This window comes from Lampetra planeri, chromosome 51, assembly GCF_965212315.1.
Source record: "Lampetra planeri chromosome 51, kcLamPlan1.2.h2, whole genome shotgun sequence".
Lineage (NCBI taxonomy): Eukaryota > Metazoa > Chordata > Hyperoartia > Petromyzontiformes > Petromyzontidae > Lampetra > Lampetra planeri.
The window spans coordinates 1,571,986-1,596,553 of NC_136157.1; the positions used below are offsets into that span (position 1 = coordinate 1,571,986).

General features: G+C 60.9%; 1 protein-coding gene across 1 annotated transcript; it reads left to right on the forward strand.

Moving 5' to 3' along the window:
- The first annotated feature begins 1,243 nt into the window (after nt 1–1,243).
- On the forward strand, nt 1,244–23,756 carry LOC144734546 (uncharacterized). Its single transcript, XM_078616792.1, has 12 exons — nt 1,244–2,316; nt 7,506–7,553; nt 8,436–8,543; nt 9,666–9,725; nt 11,754–11,903; nt 12,920–13,181; nt 13,464–17,727; nt 18,151–18,330; nt 19,211–19,300; nt 21,020–21,072; nt 22,615–22,769; nt 23,435–23,756. Exons 2-12 carry the CDS (start codon nt 7,509–7,511, stop codon nt 23,627–23,629), a joined length of 5,562 nt encoding a protein of 1,853 aa, XP_078472918.1. The 5' UTR covers nt 1,244–2,316; nt 7,506–7,508; the 3' UTR covers nt 23,630–23,756.
- Nucleotides 23,757–24,568: the final 812 nt, after the last annotated feature.

The window sequence follows — 24,568 nt, forward strand, 5'->3', positions numbered from 1 at the left end:
TGTGTGAGCCGTGTGTGTGTGTGTGAGCCGTGTGTGTGTGTGTGTGAGCCGTGTGTGTGTGTGAGCCGTGTGTGTGTGTGTGTGAGCCGTGTGTGTGTGTGAGCCGTGTGTGTGTGAGCCGTGTGTGTGTGTGAGCCGTGTGTGTGTGTGAGCCGTGTGTGTGTGTGAGCCGTGTGTGTGTGTGTGTGAGCCGTGTGTGTGTGTGTGAGCCGTGTGTGTGTGTGTGTGAGCCGTGTGTGTGTGTGCCGTGTGTGTGTGTGAGCCGTGTGTGTGTGTGAGCCGTGTGTGTGTGTGAGCCGTGTGTGTGTGTGTGTGAGCCGTGTGTGTGTGTGTGAGCCGTGTGTGTGTGTGTGTGAGCCGTGTGTGTGTGTGTGTGAGCCGTGTGTGTGTGTGTGTGTGAGCCGTGTGTGTGTGTGTGTGAGCCGTGTGTGTGTGAGCCGTGTGTGTGTGAGCCGTGTGTGTGTGAGCCGTGTGTGTGTGTGAGCCGTGTGTGTGTGTGAGCCGTGTGTGTGTGTGAGCCGTGTGTGTGTGTGTGAGCCGTGTGTGTGTGTGTGAGCCGTGTGTGTGTGTGTGAGCCGTGTGTGTGTGTGTGAGCCGTGTGTGTGTGTGTGAGCCGTGTGTGTGTGTGTGAGCCGTGTGTGTGTGTGTGAGCCGTGTGTGTGTGTGAGCCGTGTGTGTGTGTGAGCCGTGTGTGTGTGTGAGCCGTGTGTGTGTGTGTGTGTGAGCCGTGTGTGTGTGTGTGTGTGAGCCGTGTGTGTGTGTGTGAGCCGTGTGTGTGTGTGTGAGCCGTGTGTGTGTGTGTGTGAGGCGTGTGTGTGTGTGTGAGCCGTGTGTGTGTGTGTGTGTGTGAGCCGTGTGTGTGTGTGAGCCGTGTGTGTGTGTGAGCCGTGTGTGTGTGTGAGCCGTGTGTGTGTGAGCCGTGTGTGTGTGTGTGTGAGCCGTGTGTGTGTGTGTGTGAGCCGTGTGTGTGAGCCGTGTGTGTGTGTGTGTGAGCCGTGTGTGTGTGTGAGCCGTGTGTGTGTGTGTGTGAGCCGTGTGTGTGTGTGTGAGCCGTGTGTGTGTGTGTGTGAGCCGTGTGTGTGTGAGCCGTGTGTGTGTGTGTGTGAGCCGTGTGTGTGTGTGTGTGAGCCGTGTGTGTGTGTGTGTGAGCCGTGTGTGTGTGTGTGTGAGCCGTGTGTGTGTGTGAGAGCCGTGTGTGTGTGTGAGCCGTGTGTGTGTGTGTGATCCGTGTGTGTGTGTATGAGCCGTGTGTGTGTATGAGCCGTATGTGTGTGAGCCGTGTGTGTGTGAGCTGTGTGGGTGGTGCTGGATATGACGTTGAGCCCTCGTCACGGCTTCGCTATCGGCGCAGCTTCCTCTCACACAGCAGCAACAACACGCGCGCGATTACACTGTACACACTACACGCAGATACACACTGAGACACACACACAGATACACACAGAGATACACAGATACACACACAGATACACACACAGAGATACACACCGAGACACACACACACACAGATACACACAGAGATACACACTACACACAGATACACACACACAGAGATACACGCAGATACACACACAGAGATACACACTGAGATACACACACAGAGAGATACACACACACAGACACACACACAGACACACACTGACACACACAACAATTACCGTACTGCACATGCAGAGACAATCGTACACTACACACACGATCACACACGCAGAGACAGACACACATTGGCACAAGCAAATACACAGACACACATCCTTACGAACCTCACACTCACCCTTCATAGCACACGTCCTTGATTATTAACAACACTCAACCTTACTAACACAAACCCTGGACATCACACACCCCTACTAACACACACACACCAACACACACCCTTAATTACACACACCCTTAATTACACACACACTTACTAACACACACTTAATTACACACACACACTTACTAACACATACACCCTGACCAACACACCCTTACTAACACACACTTACCAACACACACATTTACCTACACACGCCCTAACACACACACACACGCACACACGCACACACCAGCACACACACCCCCCCACACACACACACCCTTACTAACACACATACACACACACCCCACACGCACACACCCCCACAAACAACCCCACCCCACACCCCCACGCACACACCCCCACACACACACACACACCCCACACACACACACCAATACACACACACATCCCACACACACCGCCATGTCGGCCTCAGGACTCTGACGCCGCTCCGCTGCAAAGGGACGGGCAGGAGACCGGCGGAGTCGACACGGGAGCGGCAGCGGAAGACGGTGAGTGGTGGTGAGTGGTGAGTGGGGCTGGTGGTGAGTGGGTTGGTGGTGAGTGGTGAGTGGGGCTGGTGGTGAGTGGGTTGGTGGTGAGTGGTGAGTGGGGCTGGTGGTGAGTGGGTTGGTGGTGAGTGGTGAGTGGGGCTGGTGGTGAGTGGATTGGTGGTGAGTGGTGAGTGGGGCTGGTGGTGAGTGGGTTGGTGGTGAGTGGTGAGTGGGGCTGGTGGTGAGTGGGGCTGGTGGTGAGTGGGTTGGTGGTGAGTGGGGCTGGTGGTGAGTGGTGAGTGGGGCTGGTGGTGAGTGGGTTGGTGGTGAGTGGGGCTGGTGGTGAGTAGGGCTGGTGGTGAGTGAGTGGGGCTGGTGGTGAGTGGTGAGTGGGGCTGGTGGTGAGTGGGGAATGGAATTGGTGGTGAGTGGGGTTGGTGGTGAGTGGGGCTGGTGGTGAGTGGGGAATGGAGTTGGTGGTGAGTGGGGCTGGTGGTGAGTGGGGCTGGTGGTGAGTGGGGCTGGTGGTGAGTGGTGAGTGGTGGTGAGTGGGGCTGGTGGTGAGTGGGGCTGGTGGTGAGTGGGGCTGGTGGTGAGTGGTGGTGAGTGGTGAGTGGGGCTGGTGGTGAGTGGTGAGTGGGGCTGGTGGTGAGTGAGTGGGGCTGGTGGTGAGTGGTGAGTGAGGAATGGAGTTGGTGGTGAGTGGGGCTGGTGGTGAGTGGTGGTGAGTGGTCAGTGGGGCTGGTGGTGAGTGAGTGGAGCTGGTGGTGAGTGGTGAGTGAGGAATGGAGTTGGTGGTGAGTGGGGCTGGCGGTGAGTGGTGAGTGGTGGTGAGTGGTGCTGGTGGTGAGTGGTGAGTGGTGGTGAGTGGTCAGTGGGGCTGGTGGTGAGTGGTGCTGGTGGTGAGTGGTGAGTGGGGCTGGTGGTGAGTGAGGAATGGAGTTGGTGGTGAGTGGGGCTGGTGGTGAGTGGTGAGTGGAGCTGGTGGTGAGTGGGGCTGGTGGTGAGTGGGGCTGGTGGTGAGTGGTGATTGGAGCTGGTGGTGAGTGGGGTTGGTGGTGAGTGGTGAGTGGGGCTGGTGGTGAGTGGGGCTGGTGGTGAGTGGGGCTGCTGGTGAGTGGGGTTGGTGGTGAGTGGTGAGTGGGGCTGGTGGTGAGTGGGGCTGGTGGTGAGTGGGGCTGGTGGTGAGTGGTGAGTGGGGCTGGTGGTGAGTGGGGCTGGTGGTGATTGGAGCTGGTGGTGAGTGGGGCTGGTGGTGAGTGGGGCTGGTGGTGAGTGGGGCTGGTGGTGAGTGGTGGTGAGTGGTGAGTGGGGCTGGTGGTGAGTGGGGCTGGTGGTGAGTGGGTTGGTGGTGAGTGGGGCTGGTGGTGAGTAGGGCTGGTGGTGAGTGAGTGGGGCTGGTGGTGAGTGGGTTGGTGGGGCTGGTGGTGAGTGGGGCTGGTGGTGAGTGGGGCTGGTGGTGAGTGGGGCTGGTGGTGAGTGGGGAATGGAGTTGGTGGTGAGTGGGGTTGGTGGTGAGTGGGGCTGGTGGTGAGTGGGGCTGGTGGTGAGTGGGGCTGGTGGTGAGTGGGGAATGGAGTTGGTGGTGAGTGGGTTGGTGGTGAGTGGGGCTGGTGGTGAGTGGGGCTGGTGGTGAGTGGGGCTGGTGGTGAGTGGTGAGTGGTGGTGAGTGGGGCTGGTGGTGAGTGGGGCTGGTGGTGAGTGGTGGTGAGTGGTGAGTGGGGCTGGTGGTGAGTGGGGCTGGTGGTGAGTGGTGAGTGGGGCTGGTGGTGAGTGAGTGGGGCTGGTGGTGAGTGGTGAGTGAGGAATGGAGTTGGTGGTGAGTGGGGCTGGTGGTGAGTGGTGGTGAGTGGTCAGTGGGGCTGGTGGTGAGTGAGTGGAGCTGGTTGTGAGTGGTGAGTGAGGAATGGAGTTGGTGGTGAGTGGGGCTGGTGGTGAGTGGTGAGTGGTGGTGAGTGGTCAGTGGGGCTGGTGGTGAGTGGTGCTGGTGGTGAGTGGGGCTGGTGGTGAGTGAGGAATGGAGTTGGTGGTGAGTGGGGCTGGTGGTGAGTGGTGAGTGGAGCTGGTGGTGAGTGGGGCTGGTGGTGAGTGGGGCTGGTGGTGAGTGGTGATTGGAGCTGGTGGTGAGTGGGATTGGTGGTGGGTGGTGAGTGGGGCTGGTGGTGAGTGGGGCTGGTGGTGAGTGGTGAGTGGGGCTGGTGGTGAGTGGGGCTGGTGGTGAGTGGGGCTGGTGGTGAGTGGGGCTGGTGGTGATTGGAGCTGGTGGTGAGTGGGGCTGGTGGTGAGTGGGGTTGGTGGTGAGTGGTGAGTGGGGCTGGTGGTGAGTGAGTGGGGCTGGTGGTGAGTGGTGAGTGAGGAATGGAGTTGGTGGTGAGTGGGGCTGGTGGTGAGTGGTGATTGGAGCTGGTGGTGAGTGGGGTTGGTGGTGAGTAGTGAGTGGGGCTGGTGGTGAGTGGGGCTGGTGGTGAGTGGGGCTGGTGGTGAGTGGGGCTGCTGGTGAGTGGGGCTGCTGGTGAGTGGTGAGTGGGGCTGGTGGTGAGTGGGGCTGGTGGTGATTGGAGCTGGTGGTGAGTGGGGTTGGTGGTGTGTGGGGCTGGTGGCGAATGGTGAGTGGTGGTGAGTGGTGAGTGGGGCTGGTGGTGAGTGGTGGTGAGTGGTGAGTGGGGCTGGTGGTGAGTGGGGCTGGTGGTGAGTGGGGCTGGTGGTGAGTGGGGCTGGTGGTGTGTGGGGCTGGTGGCGAGTGGTGAGTGGTGGTGAGTGGTGAGTGGGGCTGGTGGTGAGTGGTGGTGAGTGGTGAGTGGGGCTGGTGGTGAGTGGGGCTGGTGGTGAGTGGGGCTGGTGGTGAGTGGTGAGTGGTGGTGAGTGGTGAGTGGGGCTGGTGGTGATTGGAGCTGGTGGCGAGTGGGGTTGGTGGTGAGAGGAGCTGGTGAGGAAGGCCACGTGGAGGGGGTGGTGTTCCCTCCCGTGAAGAGACGCGAGGCAGGCGTCGGGGCCCAGTGCCGCTGCTGCTGGTGAGTGGAGCTGGTGGTGGTGCTGGTAGTGGTGGTGGTGGTGCTGGTAGTGGTGGTGGTGGTGCTGGTAGTGGTGGTTCTGGTGGTGGTAGTGGTGGTGCTGGTGGTGGTGGTGCTGGTGGTGGTGGTGCTGCTGGTGAGTGGAGCTGGTGGTGGTAGTGGTGGTGGTGCTGGTGGTGGTTGCGAGGGGATGATACGGGAGGGGGGGGGGGTAATGGGGATGCTGAGACAAGGGGGGAGGATGTGGGTACAAGACGTGGGGTGGGTGGGGGGTGTGGAAACATTGGGCAGCACGATGGGATGTCGAGGGGTTTGGGGACGTGGGGCACCCCGAGTCGATGTGTTTAGAGGGGGGCGAGGGGATGTGGAGACACGTGGATAAGGGAAATGGGGGGGTGCAGACGGGGGGGGATTATGGGCACGAGGTGAGAATATTGATGACGGATAAGCAGTAGAAGAGGGGTCAGAGGGGATGTAGAGAGCGGCACATCGGATATCGGTATTGGGTTATGGGGTCATGGAGACGAGGATACGTGTGGGGGGGGGGGGGACATGTAACAGTGCAAGGTGAGGACGTCCCTCGTGAAGCGGGGACGTCAAGGGACTGACAGGGGGGGGGGGGGGGCAGAGGGAGGGAGCGGATCGGTGGCCCCGTGAGGCAGGACACTGGGAAGGCGCTTTTGGTGGACGGCATCAAGGAGGAAATTGCGGCTTGTGCCACAGGTGCTGGGAGGGTGAGTGGGAGGGTGGTGAGGGTTGAGTGGTGGGCGTGGTGTGTTTTAGATGGTGATGGGAGGGTGAGTGGGAGTGGTGGGAGGGTGGTGAGGGGTGAGCGTGGTGTGTTGTAGATGGTGATGGGAGGGTGAGTGGGAGGGTGGTGAGGGTGGTGAGGGTGAGTGGTGAGCGTGGTGTGTTTTAGATGGTGATGGGAGGGTGAGTGGGAGTGCTGGATGGGTGAGGGTGAGTGGTGAGCGTGGTGTGTTGTAGGTGGTGATGGGAGGGTGAGTGGGAATGCTAGGGGTGGTGAGGGGTGAGCGTGGTGTGTTGTAGGTGGTGATGGGAGGGTGAGTGGGAGTGCTGGGGGTGGTGAGGGATAGTGGTGAGCGTGGTGTGTTGTAGGTGGTGATGGGAGGGTGAGTGGGAATGCTGGGTGGGTGAGGGTGAGTGGTGAGCGTGGTGTGTTGTAGGTGGTGATGGGAGGGTGAGTGGGAGGGTGGTGAGGATGAGTGGTGAGCGTGGTGTGTTGTAGGTGGTGCTGGGAGGGTGAGTGGTGAGCGTGGTGTGTTTGGATGTGTGTATGTGTGTATGTGTGTGTATGTGTGTGTATGTGGGGAGCGATAGTGCAGCGGTTAGCGCGCTGCGCTATGAACCTGGCGACACGAGTTCGATTCCCGCTCACGGCCAACACCAGTGACGATTATCTGAACCGGTCCCGGGCCTCCCCTAGGTCGACTCAGCCTCAAATGAGTACCTGGTGCGGTGTGTAAACATTGCCACTAGGGAGACAAAGGCGGTCGGGCGTGGTGCTGGCCACCCACCCCCTCGTGTACCGTTCTGGCCTTCATAGGTGCTCGCTAACAGCACTTGCCCCTACAGTCTGTTAAGGCTATACGGGGGATCTTTGATCTTTGATGTGTGTGTATGTGTGTATGTATGTGCAACAAACCTGCAACCGGTTTTGTTCCGGCCTTTACAAGGTGGTTACCGTGGTTACCGGTAATGATGGTTTGGAGTGTTGATGGGGGGGTGCGTGAAGAGGGTGATCATCATCGGTGTGCTTCATTGGTTGTGGGGAGCGGTAGTGACGTCTTTCACGCTCTGCGCTACAAACCCGGCCCAGTTCGATTCCCGCTCACGGCTAACACCAGTGATGATTATCTGAACCGGACCTGGGCCTCCCCTATGTCCACTCAGCCTTACATGAGTACCTGGTACAGTGTGTAAACATCGCCACTGGGGAGACAAAGGCGGCCGGGCGAGGAGCTGGCCGCCCACCCCCTCGTGTGCCGTGCCGGCCTTCGTAGGTGCTACTCGCTCACATCACTTGCCCCAACATTCTGACAAGGCTATATGGGGGAATCTTTGTCTTGGGTGTGGGTTTATAGGATTCATTGGGGTGAGTGTTGCGTGCATGCGGAACTTGTGTTCCACACGGCCTTTCTGAGATTCTTCCTGTGTGTCCCACCCCCCCCCCAGGCGATGATGGAGGGCACGTGTGAAGGAGGTGTCAGCGTCACGAGGGCGGTGAGGATGCAACCGTGATGATTGTCCCCGGGATAATTAGCCCGAGGGACAGGCCACCTCCACCTTAATGACGCTGGGCAGCAGCGAGGCTGAGCCCACGTGTTCTCCCTGGCTTGGCTTCCCCCGCTGCTGCTCTTGACGTTCGCTCCACTGGTCGCCTGTGCTCAACCCACCCAGAAAATGCCCGACTTTTGACAGATTTTAGAAACTAATCACGGTCGAGCCGACAGAGATGGCGCTTGGGCAGGTGGCCACCGTGTGCAACGGGTCACGTGGTGGGCAGTAGAGAGCAGCAGTGCAGGAAAGTTAATTGTTGTACCGTACTTCAGTGCCCCCCGCATCTGTGCTTCCCGTCTTCGCCAAACCCGCACTGGCCAGCCTGCTGAAGTATTGTAAAATAACCCCATGACCCACATCTTCTGGGGAGGCGCTCATCCAGCAGTTGAGTTATCTGCATGTACAAGTACTTTACTTGGCAGATGCAGTTTTGCTAGTCCACGTTTATCGGGTTTCCATTTCAACCTTTTCTAAGAATGACTTTTATTGGAATAATGTGTACAAGAGTGTATGTGTGTGTGGGGAGCGGTCGCGTAGCGGTTCACATGCGGTGCCATGAACCTCGCGGCCTGAGTTGGATTCTCAGCCACGGTTAAAATCATTGGTCATTGTCGAAACCAGTCATTGGATTCCCCTAGGTCGACTCAGCCTTGATTACCTGGTGAACGGCGCCGAAGGCGGCCGAGGCATGGCGCTGGGCACATCGCCCCTCGTGTGCAGTGCTGCCACTGTCGGTGTTTGCGTCACAGCACTTGCCCCGGCGACGTTTGTCGGCTACACGGTGGACCGTTGTGCATGAGCCCATGGTTGTGTGACTCCTGCCAGGGTCTCGCCGCCGTCACGCCGCATTGCCTGAGCTCGTGGCTGCGCAGCAGCAGGCGTCTCTGCGAGCTCTGCATTGGTCAGACCCACGACAGCAAGGGTCTGGCAGAGGTACTGTGCACCACCAGAACAGTTTTTGTTTCTTGTGTTTAGATTTGTTCTTACCCTTGCACCTCCGATGAGCACGGTTGGCTACGTCCCGTGCGAAAAAAATTCAACATCCGTTCAACATGCATACACCAGATGTTCTACATTGCTTCATTGCCGCTCTTCATTTTACTCCGTGATTGCTTTTGTCATTGTGGTGGTCCAGGCCATTAACGCCAATGGGACCCATTCCGGTCTCTTTTTTTCTCAGCTGGTTCAACAAAAATTAACAGGAGAACTTGAACTTGATTTTCAGCTGCCGAGACGATTGTGTGGGTTACAAGAGCAGATCAAATTTCAGTCTTGTTTCTAAAATGCGTTTCTGCTTCAAATATGTCCCCCGGATAATCCCTTGGGATGGAAGGTCTCATTTGGAAGGGTGTCCGACACAGGCAACTCTCGATTGGCTGAGTATCGAGGTTGCGGATTTAGCGTGTAAGTGCAGAAGTAAACACTTGTCCGCTCCTCACCCGTAGGGGGTCAGTGGGATGGAAGGTCTCAATGCTCACATCACCGCAAACACGTAAAAATCTAAAACTGTAAAAGATTTTTATTTTACCCGGTAAGGGCCCACTAAGCGTCCGCTAAGCGGCGTTTCCCTTTGTCGGGAGCGACCTGGCCACGAATTATACCTCAACGAGAAGTGGCTTCTCATCGTGTGGACATTTATCACCGCAGCCAAATACTCCCAAGGCGTGTTTCTAAATGTGGAAGGAAAAATCGAAGGAACCGGAGAAAAATCCACGCGATCGCGGGGAGAGAGACATGCAAACTCCAAATATACAGCAGGTGTCGGGATCGGGATCGAACCCACTAACCTTCCTTATACCAGCGAGCTAGTTAACATCTTGCCACGGTGGCAAGGGATCTGATCAGAGGATGCATTCTGCATCTTCACCCATAGTCTCTACAAGTAAACAATAGCTCTGGGTTTAATAGCCTAGTTCACGTGATTTTCATTCTATCTATTTTTTAATCTGGATCAACCCTCCCCTCCCTCAATACTCTAGATAATCAAAGGTTGACTGGTCCTGTGTCAAGATCATGCAAATTCTTATCCCCTATTCCCTGGCCCTGTCCGCACAGGTTACGTTCGTCTCGTGCACCAGGAACGGCTGGGATGAGGTGGACAAGGCCGGCTGGGAGGTGAGCTCATCGATGGTGCCCCTTGCACGCCGCTCCAGTACGGCACACACCACGTGCCTGTCCCTCGGGCTAATCATCCTGGTGCATCCTCACCGCCCTCGTGACGCTCACACCTCATTCACATGTGCCCTATGTCATTGCCTGGGGGGGGGAATGGGATACACACACAGGGCTGTCCGTCTCCAGTTGAGTCAGATGTTAACTCCCTCGCAGTGTACAGGAGGCGGTCGTAGCTTCGATCCCGACCCTGACGGCTGCTGTATATTTGGAGTTTGCATGTCTTCCCCGTGGTCGCGTGGATTTTTCTCCGGGTCCTCCAGTTTTCCCCTCCACATTTAGAATCGACGTCACGCGTTTAGAGTATTTGGCTGCTGCTATACATTTCCCACGTGATGAGCCACTTCATTGGGCTATTATTTGTGATGGCCAGGCCGCTTCTGAAAACGACGTAGCTCAGTGGGCGCAATGGCGGAGCCAGGATTTACAGGTAGGGGGGCAACCCCTGCAGCAATGACAAATGATAAGAGGAGTTAGTAAGTAAGGACTTGTCCCTTGCTTTTTATTCGACGCGTGTGCGGCGATGGCACAGCCATCGATCGAGGGTCGAATTCGAACTGCGTTGTGTGATCGGCATCGCGCTCGCTGAAGGTGTTTTCCTTCAGGGAAGTCGTGTACTGTATATGCAACTGCGCACAATTCTGTGAGTCACTTATTACCGCTTTGCCGTTACTTATTGCAAATTATGGACTCAGACTATTGTCCTATCATCTCATAGAGTCCCTGGCACATAATAATATGCTACACAGTGGCAATGGGGGTCGCAAAATGCCGATTTATTACTAATAAACCCCAATGATTAGGGATTTTTATCGGATCATTGGGGGGGGCACGTGCCACTCCACCCCCCACTGGCTCCGCCAGTGAGTGGGCGTTACCTGGTTAAAATAAAAAATGAAACACACAGGGCTGTCCATCTTCAGCTGAGTTTCGTGCCTTTTATTTTTTTTGCAACGACAGCCTGCTTTCCCAGGAAAAGCTCACCGTGTCTCTTTTTCTGGAATGTTCTGACACTTTTTCACAATCGGGGGTGATTTTGGCATGTGTAATGGCAGCTGATTAATTTGCAGGTAATTTTTCAGCATCGGGACGTTTTGGCTATACCAGTTGCGTTGTGTAAATGTTTTTTTTTGCTTTGGGAGGAAACCCAGAGAACAAGGAGAGAACGAACAAACAGCGCGCAGAAAGACGCCTGACCAGGGTATCGAACCCACTTCTGAGGCCGTGCCACCGTATCGCAACTTTTGTTTGTTTTGTTTTAGTCTCCAAATTACAATAAAACCTCTTAAAGCCGGACTAATTGGGGTGAGAGCCATTCCGGATATGGTGTCTGGCACGTTGGGCTTCAGGGTGGCGCTCCAGTAAACATGGAACGTGGTGGATCGAACCACGTTCCAGTGTTGGCTAAACGTTGGACGTTTACTTGGGCGGTGGTAATGCGCGTGACCCGTAGCCACCAGGACCTGGGCTGGATTCCCGGCTCTGGCCCAAATTTCTTGAGGGGTTTGTATTCTCTTACCCCCGTTCTGTATGGATTTCCTCCTGGTTCTCCTGTTTCCTCGCTAAGCTAAACACATATAAAGTAGAGTCATTGGTGTTGACCATAAATCCCAAGTGTGGCTTTTGTCGGCAAACAGTTTATTGTTATACTAATTCGATTGTAATTTGTATTCATAATTATAAAAAAAAATTACACATAATTAACACCGAACATTCGATTACTAGCTCGCACTGCATTGTGAACTCGGCAAACCGGCTTCTACTCATAATTTAATTGCTTTCCACGGCTAACATCAGCGCGTGATATCCGAACCCCCCTTGGTCAACACGCACTGACCAGCACGGTGACCTATATTCCAGTGACCTCCATGGCTGGACCAATATGGCATTTGGGAGGCTTGCGAGCCGCCCGCCGCGTCTGCTTGCGCTGGTTAACGACGCTGCGCGTGCATGTGTAACGCTGCCGTGCAGGACGCGCCGCCGGCGATCGGCGCGCTGGTGCGGTCCCTCCCTCCCCTGGAGCTTGGCATGGACGAGGTGCTTCTGGTGACTAGGGCCGAACGAGGTTTAGCGCTGGGCAAGGGTGGAGAGCACATGGCACCGTCACCGCCCGCGGGGGAGGTGAGGCAAGACACGGTTACGGAGCGCCAGGCCCTCTACTTTCATTTGTAATCGGTATCTAAATTACGCGAGACACGATTAACACTTTCCCAGCTTTTCCTAATCGGAACGGAATCGTAAGAAAAACGAAAATAGAATAAGTGAATCGATACTGAGGCTCCCACAAGGCCACGCGGGAGGGCGTGGCACATTTTGGCGGCAGCTATCAAAGTGCGGTGGTCGTGTCGCTACGGTTCCCTGTGGTGAGTACAATGTCTTTAAAAACAACGGAGCTGCGCCTCTCTGAAGAAAATGAACGCTGAACCGCTTGTGCGTTCCGAGATTCAAAGGTGAACGTGACCCACCCTGAAACTTATGACTGGACATGTGTGAAAAAGAGCTTCATAGCTCATCGGATTCCTCCAGTATAAATACATAACATATTCTGATTCTGAACTTGCAAATGTCTCGGAACGGGAAAGGGTTAATTGGCCATTTGTGTTGAGATTGCATCGTTCCAGTGACTTGTAAAGGTCAAGGTGCAGCGCTACACTCCTCGAGACCTCCCACACTGGCCTTAGAAGAGGTGGCAGGCAGTACCTGCACTCGACCCCAGCGTGCACGACCTGCCGATCGACCGACTGAAATGAACTAATTTGTACTGCTGGGTGGGCAGGGGCACCCTGGGGATTCAACTGGAAGAGTGCAGTCGAACCGGCGACCTCTGGTTTGCATGTCCAGTGCGCTGACCATGACACCAGGGCAGCTTCCTATGTTTCTTGGTTAAGTCTATGACTTGGATATTTTACGTGTGGAAAACTGCTCACCTTTTTTTTACCAGTTTCTTTTTGCGGTTATTGCAGGTCCAGTATTGCTGACCATTACACCTGGTGGCATCCGCAGAAATGTTTATATATCTTACCGAGCTCTTGATTCACCGGTTTCTTTGGGCCCCGGTGCAAAGAATGAGACAGGGGTTGGCGGTGGGGGGAGAGGGGGGGGCACCCTGTCACACGCTCGTGCCGCGTGTCGCGCAGGGCCACGGGAACGGCGCCATCTGCCTGTACCGCTGGCGGCCCTGGCTGGAGCACCAGCTGCACGTGGCCGCGCTCGGCTGCTCGTGGGCGAGCGACCGCCGGGCGGGCGAGCGCCGCGCCGGCGAAATGGCCGGGCCGGCCCACGGCCGCTGCGCGCTGTGCGACGTCGCTACGTCCGTCGAGGCGGAAGACGACACCAACTGCTCCGTGAGCTCCATCGAGGATGACTTTGTGACGGCGTTCGAGGTGCTGGAGGACGAAGGTGAGGCGCCGCGGTTGAGGTGCCCACGGTTGAGAGCGTCGCGGTTGAGGCGCTGTGGGGAGCGGTCCCCGGACACTGTTGCAGATGTTAGGATCTGCAGTTTCGATGTTGAAAACGATGTTCGTGCATTGTTGTCTGCGACGCTGGTTTGAGGGTTGGCAGGGCAGTGATCCACTGGTCTTGAAAGGATTGGAACCACTGCTCTAATCCATGTGTTCTTCTTTCCAAGCACGTCTCTCTCCCCACCCCCCCTAAAAACCCTTCTCTGATGTTCGCCTCCAGGTGGGAGCGGCGTGGAGAGCGACCCCAGGCATGGCGGCGTTCACTGGCCGCAGGGCGGCGCTCCGGGCGGCGTGGAGGCCCCCGGACCCTCGGCCCGCGTCCCGGCCGTCCGGCCGCACGGCGGTCCCTTGGGGGGCCCCGGCGACGACTCGCAGTTGGCGGTGGGGTCGCGCTCCTCCCCCGAGCGTGGCACGGCGCCGCCGGCGCTCCTGCTGCCGCCCCCGACCCCCGTGGCCTCGCGCCGCCGACACCTGCCCGGCCACGCGCCGCCGCCGCCGGCCCAGCAGCTGCGCTTCTCCGCGGCGTCCCCTCGCCCGGGTCGATGTTCCGGCGGTGCCGGCAACGTCGGCGGCGACGGCCGCTCGGACCAAAGCATCCGGGGTGGAGGCGCCGACGCGGCGTTTCCGTCGCCCGGCAAGGAGCTCGGCGACTCGTCCGGCTCCGACGTGGAGCCGCAGGGGCCGTGTTCCGACTCGGAAGTCGAGACGCGGAGGCCGTCGTTCCTCAAGGACGCCGCCGCCGCACGCGAGGAGGAGGAGGAGGCGGCGTCCGAGACGGAGGAGTCGAACGGCTCGAGCCCCAGCCCCGTCATCTTCCTGGACGAGGAGGGATACGAGCGCAGCATGCGCGCCGAGATCCACGTGCCCAGCATCCCCGCGCTGCTCGGCCACGACATCGAAGACTCCGACTCGGAGCTCGGGGAATTCTTCGACAGCCGCGAGCGCTTCGGGACGCCGGATGGCACGGGCGGCGAAGGCGGCGCGGGGGCGAAAGACCGGCGCCTGCCGGCTCCGGGGCGTGGCGCCCCCAACCCGCGGCGTTTTGATCGCTCCTTCCCACCGGCCGGGCTGCGGAAGCCGCTGCCCCGGAAGCCGACCGACGCTCCGGGTTCGCCCGTCGTGGGTCCCGTCGGGGGCTCGCCCACGCCGCCCCCCGCGGGCTTCGCCGACGGCCGGGACCCGTCGCCCCGGCCGGCGCTGCCGTCGCAGCAGCCGGAGTGGAAGCGCGCGTCGGCGTTCACGCCTCCCAACGTGCGAGCCGGCGGCGGCGGCCCCGGTGGCGCCTCCACCGTGGCCGACTTGGCCACGCAGATCTCGAGCAGAATCTTCCAGTCGCTGGCACCGGTGGCGCCGAGCGCCGGGCCCGGCGAGGGGGTAGAGGGCGGCCGGGCGGCCGAGCCGGCGCCTCCGGCCACGGCGGAGGAGAGCGAACCGAACTCCGTGTCGGAGCTCGCAAGCCACATATCCAGCAATATCATGAGGTCACTGTCGTACGCTCACGGGGAGAAACGCAGCGGCGGCCCCGTCCAGCGGAGAGGGAGCGACGCCGGCGATTCTCCGTACTGCGTCGCGGGTGGCGGCGGTGGCGGCGGCAGGGCTCGGAACGCTACGACGGGCCCGTATCAGCGCATCCGGCGAGAGGGCGACAAGTTGGCGATGCTGGGCGAGTTCGCCGGGAAGCTGTCGTCCGCCGTGCTGGGCTCCGCGCTGTCGGGCCTCCCGACGGTAGCGGAGGCGCCGCCGCTGACCCGCAAGCAGCGGGAGGGCGGTGGCCGGCGGGGGCCGCACGGCCGCCGGGTTCGCTCGCGCGTCAAGGCTCCCGCCTCCTCCTCGGGGCGGTGCTGCTGGGCGTCGCCCGGAGACCTGTCGCGCGTGAGCGCGATGGCCGACGGCCTGGTCGGGGCCTGCTTTTACGACGCCATTCACGAGGTGGCGTACGGGAGGAGGCGGGGTACGGCGCCCGCCCCACGCCGGGCCGCCGGTCTCGCCGCCGGAGCCGAGAGGCTGGCGTCGCTGGTGGACGGGGTGGTGAGGGGCGCCATGCTGAGCGCGATGCAGGCCCTGCCGGACGCCTGGCACGGCCTCTACCTGGGCGCCGTGGTGCAGTTCTCGGGGGAGATGGCCGAGCAGGCCGTGTTCGAGGCCACCATGGAGGCGAGCCACCTGCCGCACGAGGGCCGCGCGTGGAACGCCGGCGGCGCCGTCGTGGACGTGTACTCGTCCGACCTGGCCGAGTCCGTGCTGCAGGAGGCCTTCATCGGCCTCTCCTGCTCCGCGAGCACCTTCCCCTCTCAGGCGGCCATCAGCATTTCCTGCAATGGCCAAGTGCCGGGTACCGGTGGCATTCCGCCGCATCCGGAGGACGCCGGCGGGCCGTTCCCTCGCGGCCCGGACGGGCCGTGCCTCGTCGAGGCCGTCGGCAGGAAGCCGTCGAGGCGCGGTGACTTCGCGGCGGCGCCGACTCTGGTCTCGGAGAAGGAGTCTGGCTCGGAGTCCGGCGAGGGCACCAGCTTCTTGTCGTCGCCTTTGCCGTCCGTGGTGGGCCCTGGCCCCGAGCCGGCGCCGGTCCTAGGCCGTTACGCGGGGTCCGTCTCGTCGGCGCTGTTGCGGGAGGCTCTGAGCGCCGCGTCCACACCGCGCTCCGCGGAGGAGTTGGCGCGGAGGCCGAGCGGCGCCGGCGTCCTCGACGGCACGGAGGCGGTGCCCGACGGCGCCCGCGGAGCGGCGGAGCCGGCCGAGCTGGCCGAGCGTCTCTCCCTCTCCATCCTGCGCTGCTCCGTGGAGGCGGCCGAGGCGCGGCTGGTGCGGCGCGAGGGCTCGGAGACGCCGTCCGCCCCGCCGCGGGCGCCGGCGGGGGAGAGCGGCGGCGGCGGCGTCGCGGGGACGCGGTCGCCCGCCACTCCGCCCCCGAGCCCCGTGCGGACTCCGGAGCAGTCGCTCGATCGCGGTGGCCCGCGCCACCCGGGGCTCCGCCCTCCGCCGCGTCCGTCCGGCCGGACGGGGGAGACGACGGGCGGCCCCGCGTCCGACGGCGCCGGCGACAGGAAGGTGATGCGGAGGCTGAGCAAGGATCTGAAGCGGGAGCTGTCCAAGTGCTTCCAGCCCACGGTGCCGCCCCCCACGCCCCGCGCCATGACGGCCGCCGAGCTGTCGGGCATGGGCCGCGACGCCGAGGAGAAGGCCGAGTTCGTGCTGCGCGTTGTGCGCTCCCTGTCGGAGGCCGGGGCCAGCAGCGAGGACGAGGCCGAGGGGGACGGCGCGGGGGGCGGCTCCGCGGGGGGCGGCACGCCCGTTCACCGCGACGTGCGGGCGTACTCGAGCCAACTCGCCGGAGACATCATCTCGCTGGCGACGGAGCTCGCGTCCATTTACATCGACGACACGAAGCCCAAGGACGTGTATTTCCGCAGGGAGCAGCAGCAGAAGAAGAAGAAAGCGGCGCCGGGCGGCGCTGGCGCCCGGCGCGTGGATGTTCTGTCCCTGGCGAAGGCCCGATTGGAGCGGTCCGCCGAGGCCATGACGCGCAACATCCTGCAGTCGTCGCTGGCGGCCGCCAACCGCGGGGGCGCGTGGGCGACCACGCCGCCGCCGATCGCCGAGCGCCCGGACAAGCTGGAAGACGCGACGGAGGCCCGGCTCCACGACTGGGCCCTCCGCTTCGCCCTGCCCGGTGGCCGCGCCGCCTGCGGCCTCACCAGCTGGCCCCACTGCCGCTACCGCGAGAAAGCCGGCAGGGTCGAGAGCCTCAAGGTTCACCTCCGGGCCTTCGCCGACGTCTGCGCCGAGGACGTCGTCGCCTCGTCGCTGGCGGCCGCCGCCAAGAGGCTGCGCGGCGGCCGCCTCTGCGGCTGCCGCCGCGCCGCCTGCTGCTCCCGCTGCTGCGGCGCGGGGAAGCGGTCGAGGAGCGACAGCATCACGGAGGAATTCTACCTCTTCGTGACCCGAGGGGCAGAGGGCGCTCCCAGGAAGGCCGGCGGAGGCGGCTGCCCTCTGCATCGCCCGGGCACCGGCAAGGCCGGCACGGCCGCGTCGTCGGCGCTCGGCCGCTTCGCCGAGCGGGTGGCGAGCGACGTGCTGGCGTCGGTCCGCGCCGCGGGGGTTGCCGGCGGGCCGGGCGCGTCGTCCCGCGTCCCGGCGCCGTCTCCCCGCGTGGAGCTGTACGCCGCGAGGCTCGTCAACGTGGCGCTGTGGCAGGGCAAGTGGGAGGTGATCCGCCGGCGCGGCCCGCCGCCGCTGCCCTCGCCGCAGATGAGGTCCACGCCCCGGGCGGGCGGGTGGCCGCACGCGACGGGCGCGCGGGGCCGGGGACCGCCGCTCATCCGCGTGGAGGCCGAGGCGGGGTCGGCGGGGAGGCTGGAGGCGGATGGGAAGGGGAGGGGCGAGGGGGAGGACGGGGGGAAGAGGGCAGCGAGCGACGCGGCCGTGGGCGAGAGCGCGACGTCGGACAGCGGCATCGTCGTCGTCGGCAGCTTCGCGGGCAGCAGGTGACGTTGTTTCGTGTGTGTGCGCACGCACGTGCGTTGCACTTCTTTCGCACCACCGTACGTAGGCCAACAGTGCTAATTGGAGGTGTGGGGGGAAGGACAAAAAGCAGTTCTAAAGAAATGAGTTTGTCAATCTAGATGCCGATTTAAAAGTGGCATCACTCCAGCGGCTTCCTAATATCGGAAGGAAGAGCCTTCCCGACGTCTGCAGATGCGCACATCTGAAAGCACGCGATGCGTTGGCTAGCCAAAAAAAGGAAACTGGCGACTACTCTGAGCACACACGTGGGATGCAAAGCAAGCGCCTTCATGTCCGGAGATACCGCAAGGGTATTCTGGGGTTGTTGGTTTGTTACGGCAATGGTGGTGGTGGTGGTGGTTTTGGTGTCGGCGGCGGTAGCGGCCATGTTGTACCGTTTGCAGTGCGCCCCTGCTGGGCCGCAGCGCACACTCTGGAGAGAGGATCTCCACGGACGCGCCGCGCGCAGGAGGAGGAGGAGGGGGCAGCAGCGAGGGCAGCTCGGGCAGCTTGGGCAGCTGGGCCCAGCTGAGCAGCGAGGGGGTGGGCGACGAAAGCAGCAGTTTCCTGCAGCTCAGTGACAGGTGCTCGCAAAACTCCCACGCGGACACGTCATCTCACCGTCGTCGTAGTCGTCATCCGCTGTGATTTTCTCGACGAAAGTGGTGTCACGTCAAAGCAAAAACCCTCTTAGGACTGTACATAGTGGTGAGTGGCACGATGCCAACTGTGAGGGGAAGTAAAGTGGGGCTTGAGCAGGACGAGTCACGGCTAGGGGAGGGGGGGGCAATGGGGGGACGGTGGTCAAGAATACTGACGGAGCGACGGCCAGGGCATGGAATGCGTCCTGAGAGGACGTCCAGGGTGGAGACGGAGAGCGGTGAGATCAGGGAATGTGCAGGTGCTGGCTGGATTGTTGAATCGCCGGGTCATGTGAGGTCAGAATCGGAATCTTTATTCATCCTGGAGAAATCCGATGAGCTGTGAAGCTCTTATTCATAGCTGTCTGGATGGCGGTGCCTTGGGGAGGCCTCCATCCAGCAGTGGATTGACCAAGGCTGATGACGACGGTGATGTACATTATCCGAAAATCAGATATTGACCTTAAAAATAGAAAATGTTGTAATCCGGAACGCATCCCCAGTATAAACGTAGGCGTGTGTAGAACAGTCACGAAGCGTGGGATGGCCGCACCAATTCTCGGCCACCTTTGTCTCCCCACGCCATTGCTGCAACACACATCCTCTTAACCCACTGGAGCCTCGTGCCAGTCATCACTCACTGGCCCACCATGACTCCAATCCCACGCTCCCCACCCCTCCTCCATTTCTCCCCCACCTTCCTTCGTTCCCACTCCCTCTCTCCTTCGTTCCCACTCCACCCTCCTCCCCCCTCCTTTGTTCCGCCTCTTTCGCTCCCCCCCCCCACCCTCCTCCCCCCGTCACTTTGCTGCCGGCCCGGCAGCAATGGGGCTGGCAGCAGCTGGAGCAGCGTGGCCACAGTGGACGTCGAGGGCTCCGATGAGAGCTTTTCCTTCCCCACCCTCTCCACCAGGTGCCCGCGCGCACTCCCACACGGGTACCTACGCGCTCACACGTGCGCATGTCCACACGTGTACCTGCACATGCTCACGCGCGTACCCGTGCGCTTGCCCGCACGTGCACCCATGCGTGTACCCGCTCGTGTACCCGCATGCGTGTACCCGTGTGTACCCACGTGTACCCGCGTAGGTGCTGTCGGCTCTCCCCCTGCATGGCTTCCCCTGCAGTATTCGTCGTCAAGTCATCGCATGGCAGTATCAGCAGCAGCAGCGGGGGGAGTGCTTTTGGCTCTAGTGCATGTTGATCCTGTGTGCGCGTGCATGCCTGTGGGAGCGGTAGTGTAGCGGTTAGCGCTACGCTGCGCTACGAACCTGGCGACCCGAGTTCGATTCCCGCTCACGCCAACACCGGTCATGATTTTCTGAACCGGTCCCGGACCTCCCTAGGTCGAATCGGCCTCAAATGAGTACCTGGTGCGATGTGTAAACATCGCCACTAGGGAGACAAAGGCGGCCGGGTGTAGTGTTGGCTACCCACCCCTTCGTGTGACGTGCAGGCCTTCATAAGTGCTCGCTAACGGCACTTGCCCCTATAGTCTGTGAAGGCTACGCGGGGGGCGGGGTCTTTGTGCGTCTGGTTACCCAGCGTCGCGACGACGGCGTGGTTGTCTTAGTTGGTGCGTCTCCTCGTGCGTGCCCTGCCGCCGTCTCTGTGCCAACTGCACGTTTGGCCGCCGCTTGCGCCGCGTGGGGCCACTGCACTCCGTGTAACAGCGTAGGCGAGCAGACAATGTCTCCCTCGCATTTCCGTCCCTCCACATCGCGCCATTTACACATTCCGTCAGCCACGAAGCCTCTTGGGAGCGCAAAATTTCAGTGGCGTTGGTACAACACAAGCAAGCTCTGGATACGGTTTTGACATCGAGTGTCCTGTCAGCAGTCAGGCTTGGCTGAAGCGACGCTGACGAACCCCTAGGCGTCGATAGGCAAGGATCCCGTCCCTATTAAACACGGGGTCCCAGTTCGACGCTGAATAACGGCTAGCGGCGTTGTGTGCAATCCGAGCTGTGCAGTGGCCCCCGAGTGGCAGCGTCGCCGGCCTGCGCGCGCGTAGCGTAACGCGCGCTCAGCGTGTGCGCGCACCGCACTGCACCGCACTGCACCGCACCACACTGCACCGCACTGCACCGCACTGCACCGTACCGCACTGCACCGTACCGCACTGCACTGCACCGCACTGCACCGCACTGCGTGCCGCGCGGTGGAGGACGCCTTCGGCCGTGCTCGCGCCGCACGGCACGCCGCTCTCCCGCGCTGCGCTGGTCTGGGCGGCAGGGGAGGCCCCCTGAGCCTCCTCGTCACTGCCCCGGCCTCCTCATGTCGCGAGTGACTTGTGGCGCGAGCACGGCCGCAGCTGGTGCCACCGGGGCCGCGCGCTCTTCCACCGCCGGCTTCCGATGTGGCCGCGCTGCCTCGGCACAGCGGCACCCCCCGCGGCCCCGTTCTCCTGCCCCGCCCCCGCCCCCCCCCCCGCCCCCACCTCCTGGCTCAGACGCCCGGCTCCCGGTCGCGCCGTCCTCCGCCGCCGCGTTCTGCGCGGCGCGTTGCTTGTCCCCCCCCACCGACGGAGCTCCCGGCGGCGCGCGGAGTGGAATGTCCCTGTCCCCCGCCGACGGTGACGAGCGATGGACACCGCCGTTGTCCCCCCCCCCCCCTTGCGTGCGCGCGTGCAGCGATCCGCAGGGGGCCCCGGAGAACACTCGGCCCACGGACGCCTCCGGGACAGGTAAATGCGAGACAACCCGCGGGTTCGCGCGTGCGTGCGGGCAGGCAGGGCGGTGCAATGGGGGGGGGTAACATCACGGCAAGGAGGACCCGGGTTCGATTCCTGACTCTGGCACCTTTCGTCGTGGAGTTTTGTGTCTTTCCCCCTTGTTAAACACACGCAGTGCCACCGGTGTTGGCCAAACATATGGGTGTAGCAGGGCCCTCCTGAATAATAAGCCTTTGGACTTGCGTGGCTTTCCTGGGAAAATGGCTGATTATTGTTGTTATTATTCCATTACGATTGTGTTGGTGAGAGTGGGAGGAGCCTTTTCCTCACTGAGGGCCGAATCGGACTTACAGTACTGGAATCAGAATGTTTATTCTCGAGGAATCCGATGAGCTGTGAAGCTCTTTTTCACATGTCCAGTGGGGGTCGGGTCAGAACGCGACAACAACAAACAGCACAGAAACACGATACGAGTACAAAGTATAGGAAATGTTAGCAAATCACTAAAAATAATACGAATAAAACTAAACTGTTTTTATTTTATTTTACAGATTAAGGCTCACTGAGCTATTTGCGGCCTGGCCACAATTGGCAGCTCAACGAAGTGGCTTAACACGCGGATATTTATAGTAGCCACACGCACACCTCGGCGTTATTCAGTAACACCGCAAAGAACAAGTGCCTGAATGTGCTAATATCAGAAACCCGGCGTTGCCAGGTTAGTACGGCTCAGACGCTTGCAGTGACGGATTACGCATCACACGTCGGCTGTTTTGATGTGGTAGGCCTCGTGCATCTGCGGCTCACACGAAGCGAGTGAATGTTAGTGGAGGACATGCTGATGTTGCTGCTTAATGAATGTGATCATTCTTGAAAACGTTCTGCCACTGGGGATGGTCAGCGCATGCTGACGTCATCGCCGGTGCTGCCGAATCTGAACTTCCCCTTCCGCCGTGAGCAGCGGTTAGCGCGCCGCGCTGCCACGTTGTATCACCTGCTGCGCCGGGAGATTGGCTCGAATTGGCGACCACTAGATTGCAATCCCGGTGCGCTCACTGCGGTAACTACAACCACGGCAGCACCATCCCCGTGTCGCTCGGTTCAAGAGGTCAACAGGAACACGCATGTTGTTCGACATGCGTACACGTGTTGCTCGACATACATACATGCGTGTTGTTCGACATGCGTACACGCGTGTCCAGGGTATGTGGAGCGGTTAGTGTAGCCGGTGAGCACCGCTGCTGCCCTCCGAACCCGGCCACGACCCGAGTTCGATTCCCGCTAACGGCCAACGCCGTTGACGAGTATCTGAACCGGTCCTGGGCCTCCCCTAGGTCGACTCGGCCTCAAACGAGTACCTGGTGCGGCGTGTAAACTTTGCCACCGTGCAGACAAAGGCGGCCGGGCGTGGCGCCGGCCACCCACCCCCTCGTGCGCCTTGCCGCCCTTCGTAGGCGCTGCTGCGCTAACAGCACTTGCCCAAACGGTGTGTTCAGGCTACTTGGTGGATCTCTTGCCTTTGGTTTTGTGTGCTCGTGTCGTGTCTGCGCCCAGCCGTGTGGAAGCAGGACCTGCTGGTGCACACCGTGTGGCCACGCTGCTCGGGCCTCCGGGCCGAGGAGGCCCTGCTGGTGCTGTGGGCCGTCGCGTCGGCCCGCGGCGTCGCCCGCTTGCGCGTCACCGAGTCTCAGCTGCCAGATCCGCAGCAGGTAGGGTGGGGGGAGGGGGCTCCCGGGGGGGGGGGGGTGAGGGCCGTGGGGTGGTGGGGATAGGAGGCGTTGTGTTTGGAGAGGGTTTCAAGTTTATATCTTTTTTTCACGTGGTGGGAACTCAGGAGGCCAGGATAGAGGAGGCTCATTCACGAAGGTGATCTGGGCCGCCAACATTACAACAGCGGAACGAACTACAGCAATTAAACGAGTAGAAATGGTTCTGTATGGTAGTGAGTGGTTCTGTATGGTAGTGAGTGGTTCTGTGTAGTAGTGAGTGGTTGTGTGGTTGTTAGTGGTTCTGTATAGTAGTGAGTGGTTCTGTGTGGTAGTGAATGGTTCTGTATAGTAGTGAGTGGTTCTGTGTGGTAGTGAGTGGTTCTGTGTGGTAGTGAGTGGTTCTGTGTAGTAGTGAGTGGTTCTGTATAGTTGTGAGTGGTTCTGTATGGTAGTGAGTAGTTCTGTGTGGTAGTGAGTGGTTGTGTGGTAGTGAGTGGTTCTGTGTGGTAGTGAGTGGTTCTGTATAGTTGTGAGTGTTTCTGTGTGGTAGTGAGTGGTTCTGTATGCTGTCGTGCGCTTTTTGCAACTCTGTTTCATCTGTGTTGCTCCTCCTGCTGCTGCTGTTGCTCCTCCTCCTGCTCCTCCTGCTGCTGCTGCTGTCCCAGCTGCAGGCCTTGGTGCGAGCCGCCCGGCGCCGCCTGTGGACCGTGGGGGACCTGGTCCGCTCCCTGAGCCGGCAGCGCGAGGCGGCGGACGCGGCGGATGAGGACGGGAAGGGGGAGGGGGTGGTGGTGGTGGAGCCCACCGGCGACCCGGAGCACCACGCCTCCCTCTTCCAGCGGCTGCTGGGCCTCACCTAGCAGCCCGAGGGGTGGGGGATCGTCGTCCCTCCCTCCCTCCCTCTCCCATGCCCCCCCCCGTCACACACCCTGCTCTGGCTGGGTCTCCACCGGGTCAGGGTGGCGCACGCGACGGCGGTGGGGGGCGAGGGGGGGGTGGGGGGCTAGGGGGGGGTGGGGGCGAGGGTGGGGTGGGGGCGAGGGGGGGGGTGGGGGGCGAGGGAGGGTGGGGGCGGGGGGGGTGGGGGCGAGGGGGGGTGGGGGCGAGGGGGGGGGTTGGGGTGGTGACGGCCCCCCGGGTTCTTGTTCGGGCGTCAGGGCCGCTCGCTGAGTGTTTGTGCGGAAACCGAGTATTACCACGGAAACCAGGTGTTTCCACGGATACCAAAGTGTGCCAAAGGATACCAGGGGCTGCCACGGATACCGAGTGTTTCCACGGTTACCAAGTGTTACCATGGATACCCGGGTGTTCCCATGGACGCCGAGCGTTCCCAAGGGTTACCGGGTGTTCGTTGGGATTCAATTCGACAAACCACACGCTCGGACCGATCGCACGGCTTGAGACTCCCACGCACACCCTCACCTCGCTCCCAACTCCTCCCGAATGTAACGCCCGGCCCCACCCGAACCCTGACCCTTGGTGGACCTAACCCGACCACAGTCCCTAATACTTGACCTCGACCCTAACCCCCCTAACTGGACCAGGCCCCCTAACCCCTCGTCCCAGCCCCCGCTCGTGTGCAATGCTTGGGGTGAATCGAGCTCTGGCTGCGTTAGGGTCTCCTACATCTCTCGGCTTCGCCATTTCACACTTTGCTGTCGTGTTTCACGCGCACAGGTGGTTTAATAAGCTCTCGTACTTGGGGTGTCTGTGCGTTGTTGCGTTGCGCGTGCGTGCTGTGCGCTTTTGGAACCCCCCTCTGTGCCCCCTCTGCTCTCGTCGGTTCTGGGCCAATTCCC